General features: G+C 51.1%; 1 protein-coding gene across 1 annotated transcript in view; it reads left to right on the forward strand.

Moving 5' to 3' along the window:
- The window catches only part of LOC113485769 (urotensin-2 receptor-like), a 2721-nt gene extending 628 nt beyond the window's left edge, over positions 1-2093 (forward strand). The window contains 4 exon segments of the mRNA XM_026859167.1: positions 962-1703; positions 1705-1829; positions 1832-1867; positions 1870-2093. Of these exon segments, the coding sequence (XP_026714968.1) occupies positions 962-1703; positions 1705-1829; positions 1832-1867; positions 1870-1979 (1013 nt within the window). The 3' untranslated portion in view covers positions 1980-2093.
- The last annotated feature ends 3669 nt before the right edge of the window (positions 2094-5762 follow it).

Below are 5762 nucleotides of genomic sequence, written 5' to 3' on the forward strand. Positions count from 1 at the left end.
GGGGGAGGCTGTCCCTGTGGGGTGCTCTGCCATGGCGGGGACGGCAGGTCCTCCACGGGGTGCGGGTGCTCTGTGGGGGTGTTCTGCCACGGAGGGGGGGTGAGGGTGCTCTCTCGGGGGTGCTCTGCCATGGTGGGGGGTGCAGGTGAGCAATCCCGCTGTGGCAGTTCTGCTGCTGGAAGGGAAATACGGGCACAAAGCCCGGGCCAGCCCCAGCAGCCCTCATCTGCTGGGGGCCAGACCTCGGGGTGATCCCCCCCAAGGGCTCTGCTGCTTTTACAAGCGTTAAGTTGTAGTTTTGGGGTGCAAAGCGGCTCTAGACCAGAGCTGTGGGTCTCTCTGCGTCCTCAGTGCCTGCAGACCAGGGCAGGTTTACTTCCCCCATCACCAGTGTTGCTAATTCAGGCCTAAAGCATGGGTGAAACCAGGAGCTTTCTGTTTCCCCCAGGTTTCTCACAGGGACCCAGGCCGGTCTGCGGATGACTCTTCTCGCCTTCCTGGGACCCTCTAACTGCCTCCTTTCTGGCACCAGATCAGTGGGGGCTGGTTGCCATCCCCAAAACACCCTCAAAATCCAGGAACCCTCATCCCCACCCTGCCCAGCCACGGGACAGAGCAGCTTTAGGGACAAGACACCACTGTGAATTTTTGAGAATGTTAATTTCTCCTATGATACCTGGTTAGGGGACCCCCCAAGGAGGGTGAGGGCTGGGCCACATCCTGCTCCTCCAAAGCTTCCCAGCCTGAGGTTGAACCAGCACCGCAGAGTTGAAGAGACCTGGGAGATGGGGAACAATAAAAAAAGCACAGTAATTAAAAACAAATCTCATAGAAAATTATATGTCTGCAGTAATGCATGTTATGGAAGGAGCGGGGCAGGTGCCCAGGGGCAGTGGGAAGGGCTGGGGTGTCCTGGCATTACCGCTTTGAAGGCAGAGTGACAAATTCCACCTCCTCTTAGGCTGGTCCTCCGCCTCGCTGTGTGTGGGCAAGGCAAATGGCTTTTCCAGGCAGTGCTGGGGAGAGTGGCACTCGCTGGACCAGAGAGCTGCTGCCCCGTCCCACTGCTGCCCCCCTGCCAGGACAGCTCAGCCAGCAGCTTCCCTTCTGCAACTTGGGATTTCCTCCAGAAGAGCACCCGAGGCAGCTCCTGGCAAGGGAGGATGGAGCCAAACGTGCATCTCGGTGCCCTGCCACCCCGAAAATGCCACCACCCAGCCCAACACCTCTTCTGAAAGCACCACTGACCTCTTGGTCACCTCTTTGCTCAGCTGCATCCTGGCCACCATGTGCACAGTTGGGGTGATGCGAAACATCTACACATTGGTGGTCACTACCATCCCGACGAGGTGCACCAGCTCCGTGTACGTGTACAGTGTCACCTGGGCCCTGGCCCGTCTCCTGCACTTACCCACCATCCTCTGCGTGGTCTGCATGTACTGCGTGTGGGACTGGTACTTTGGAGACTTGGGCTGCAGGATCCTCTTCAGCCTCAACCTCCTCACTGTGCACACCAGCGTCTTCATCCTCACCATCACGAGCACCGAGTGTTACCTGGCCATCACCAGGCCTCAGGACACCCTGCGCAGGTCGAGTGACCACCAGCGGGCAGTCACCTGCCTGGTGTGGCTGGTGGCCTTCCTCCTCACCCTCCCCACTGTGATCCTCACTGACCTGCGCACCAGCCACTGCAACAGGGTGACCAATCACCATCCTCTTCAACACCTGCATCCTCACCCCAGACATCATCATCTGCTGCTTGCACACCAGTCTGGCTAGGACCTACTGGAGGTGCCAGTGGGATCTTGATCTCAGCACCAAGGAATCACCTGATGTCCCCAGCAGAAGGTCCTGTATATGGTCTTCAGCACTGGGTGTGCTTCCTGCCCTTCTGGCTGTGGCAGCTCTTCTGCATCTCTTGGTACAAGCATGGAGACCGAGGTGGCACCACCTTCATCTCTTCCTCAAGACCTGCCTGACCTACAGAAACCCTTAACCCCTTCCTCTACATGCTGCTCTCCAAGAATTAGAGCAAGTACCTGTGGAGCTGGCACCGGGCTGCTGTGAGGCTGCCTGACCCCATGTGTCCTCTCATCCCGGCCATCGCCTGGCTCTCAGGGGGGCTCTGGTCAGGATGGGTGCTCCCTGGGAAAACTGGGTGCCTGTTTCCCACTGGTGTGCCATCAGGTTAAGCCCTTCTGTGGGGAACACAGTGCTGCTGCTGCCTGTGTAAGGCCAGTGAGATATTGAGTACAGTAATAAATAAAAGGATAAAAGTCAGCTTGCCTGCAATGGGGTGACTCTGATCACTGAACTTGCCCTCAGCCTTATGCCAGATCTCTTTCTAGCAGTGTAAATTTTTATCTAGGAGCTCTACTAAAAACTAGTTTATTGCCAGATTAGTCTGAAAAACACTTTCCCAGAGGGAAATCAGGGCTCTGGACTCCCACTGCAAGTCCTCTGGAAACTGCTTTTCCAGATCGTTTCAGCCAAATCTGAGATGAGTCGTTCACTGAGGACTCCCACGGACCACGCTCCCACACTGCCCATATGCCACCAGCATCTCTCTCATTCTGCAAAAGGGGGATGAAACTTCAGAGTCTGAGAAGGAGGGGGAGCTCCCTTTGGATTTCCACCAGAAAGCAAAGGCATAAGAAGCCACAAAAGGTCCCCACTCTAAGCACTGCATGTGGGTGCTGGGGGACCCCACCTTGTCCCCCCCACAGCCATCAATGCTCATGGAGGTAAAGTGAGTGACATGTAGACACCCAAGAGGTTGCATTTCCCTCCTGGCAGGGGTGGGCTCAGCCCATCCGTGGCTGCAGGGGGTCAGCCCCAGCCCTCCCAAAGCCCAAACACGGGGCTGTGTCAAAGGACAGCACAGGCACACGGTGACAGTAAACACAGCCCATGGCAGGCAGCAGGGACCAGTCCCTTCAGAGAAAGGACAGTTGCTCACTCCCCTCCTGCAGAGCCAGACCAAGCAGATCTACCCCTCAGAGCATCCAGCCCAGATTGCACGTGTGGACGTGTCACACCCCGCCCCGAATCCAAATCGGTACTGAAACACACAGCATCAGTCTCACCCGTCCTTGGCACACCCAGGAAAAGCTGCCCAAGCCAGGCATCACCAGCCACCTCCCCTCGGGGTCAGCAAGGGCCAGACATGCTCCTGGACCCAACCCCTGCAGGACTTTGATGTCAGGTCTTGCCTGCCCACATCCGAGACTGGCATCAAGAGAAGCAGGCAGGCTCATTTAATCACCATCCAATTAAAATTTATTTTCAAAATCTCCCAGACCAAATGCTTTATCAGCCCAGGAAGATTAAATGTACCTCAGTTCTCTGACCAAGGCTACCTTTGTGGAAGAGGCCAGGCAGGACCAGCAAGATTCACCTTGCTTGCTTCTTTTCCGCCTCATCACCATACCCAGGTTTCTCTCGTAGATCTTCTAAAACCTGGCCAAACGCCACCACCAGGGTTTCCCCAGCCCTCCAGGAACATTCCTCCCCCTGGCCCCTGCACAGGGACCGCTGTGCCTCAGTGCTTTCCAGCCACAGCCTGACCTTGGTTCCAGGTGCCAACTGCTTCTGAATCTGGGACAGAGATCAGCAAACTTGGCACAACGCTCCAGCAGCCGGCTGCAACACCACTCTTACCTGCCCCTGAAACACCTCTCTTCCACAGGCCATTACAGCCAGGTTGTGGTGCAAGAAAACGTCTGTCCTTCTCAACCTGCTGAGGTTTAACCTCCTACTCACTGTCTTACATCCAACCGTGAGCTTGCCAGGCAGATTTTCTTTTATTGCGTGTTTGTGCAAGACAGGAGGGTCCTGGTCCCGTGTCAGGGGCTCTTGCTCTCTAGAGGGCTGTAAGTAACACAGTAAAGCTCTGGCCAAGGCTGGGAGGGTCAGCAGGACAAGTGGGCATTGCATCATCCATCCAGCAAGTAGTTGTGAGATTGCAGAAGGGGGTTATAAAATTTAGGGCTGACCTTGTTTCAAACTAGCAAGATCAGAAATTGGGGCGGCAGCTCCTCCTCCTGCCCTCCATCACCCACCACACCTGAAAGGATTCTGTCCGTGACAATTTATTGGCAAAGCTTTGGGGTTTTTGTTTTACCCTAAGAAACATGTGAAGAAAGGCTGAAAGGGGAAGCCAAAGGGAGGGTTTAGCTGGGCATCAAACTAAAGCTCGAACAGAAAATATACAGATGTTTGCTTGTGAATTAAAGTCCATTCCTCTGTGCCTTTTTAAAGCACATGCAAGTGGGCAGGGGCTGTCTTTCCCCCAGCAGGCAGAGTGCCCAGGACGCAGGAGCACCATCATAAATCAGAAAAGAAATTGTCACTATGAGATCAGTGCTCCTGCTCAGTCTGGTTTTGTACATCCTGCAGAAAGAGGCAGAGACTGGAAAATTTAACTTGAGGAATTTAATTGACTTGCCAAGCTTCCATAAAAGAGACAGTCAATTCCTTGAGCTCTGTAAGATTTCCTAGGAGAACTATTAATTTTTTATCATGTTTTCAAAAAGTTCACACAGTGCAGAAGTCCTACAGCAACCCCTCTACAGCACACCACATCCACTGGAGCAGGCTACAGGAATCCTCCTATTAGCTGTGTGCACATACCAAGTGTACCAGAAATCAGGAATATTTCCCAAAAATTATTTATTAAAGAAAACACAAAGCAGGAGCAATGTTTGACAGAGCACTGAAGGACTAAGAGCATTTCTTGCTCCAAATCATCAGGCAAAAATTGTTCAGTCCCTGCTACTGGCTGAAATGAGGGGGAGGGCAAAACCAGCTTTTTAATTTTTTTTTTTTAAATAAATTTTTTTAATTTGCTCATTATATATTAGTGCATTTGATCATATTGTTAAGTTACTCAAAGAATAAAAAACATTATTGAATTGTGTGTGTCCCTGTTTTTGTTTGTTTGTTTGTTTGTTTTAAAAAAACACAACAAAATACACAGATTAAAGACATCCCAGATTTCAGCTTTACAGGGCAGGCTCTGCTGCAACGGACACCCCGATACCAAGCAGTGAATGGTCACTACCAGCACCATCCTCAACTCGTACCCATCTTTCTCCACTTGCAAATCACCACTAATTAGAAAAAAAAAATCCAAACAGGAAAGCAGAGATTCATCAGCATTAATGATTCTTTCTCCAACTCTCATTAAGAGGGGGGGATTATAATTTCTTTCCTGAAAATCAAAGGTTTGGAAAAATAACAGGACAAATAATAAGAAGGGAAAGAGATAAAGGCTTCTTAATTAATTAGTTAAAGAATGAATGAAATTAAGTGCTATACCTGAAAAGGAGGAGTTTTATCTGGGCAAATAAATCTGTTAAATCAGGTGCATTTCCATACCTTGGCCCGAGCTGGCTACCACAGCCACAGTCCCACCGCAGAGGTGCTGGTACTCAAAGCAGCATGAGCCACTTCTGTGAGCAAACAGCGATGCTAGACAATCAGGAGAGACCAGTGCTAACAGCAGGACAGCTTCATCATATGGAACTCTGCCTCTGTCAAACAAACTGGAAGGTTTTTTTTTCACCTTACTCATTGTTTTGTAATGCTACACCATTTTCAATTAACAGCAATACTTTCCTTTTGTTGCTGCCTTTTCACTCTGCCTTTATCCTCCACCCCATCTCCAGCTAAGCACCACCACAACTCTTTAATTATGAGCGTATCAATTTTCCTGTGACTTCCATAAATATTTTAACAAATAAAATAGTGAATACCAAGGA

Source organism: Athene cunicularia (genome assembly GCF_003259725.1).
Source record: "Athene cunicularia isolate RWA chromosome 14 unlocalized genomic scaffold, athCun1 chr14_part1, whole genome shotgun sequence".
NCBI classification, from domain to species: Eukaryota; Metazoa; Chordata; class Aves; order Strigiformes; family Strigidae; genus Athene; species Athene cunicularia.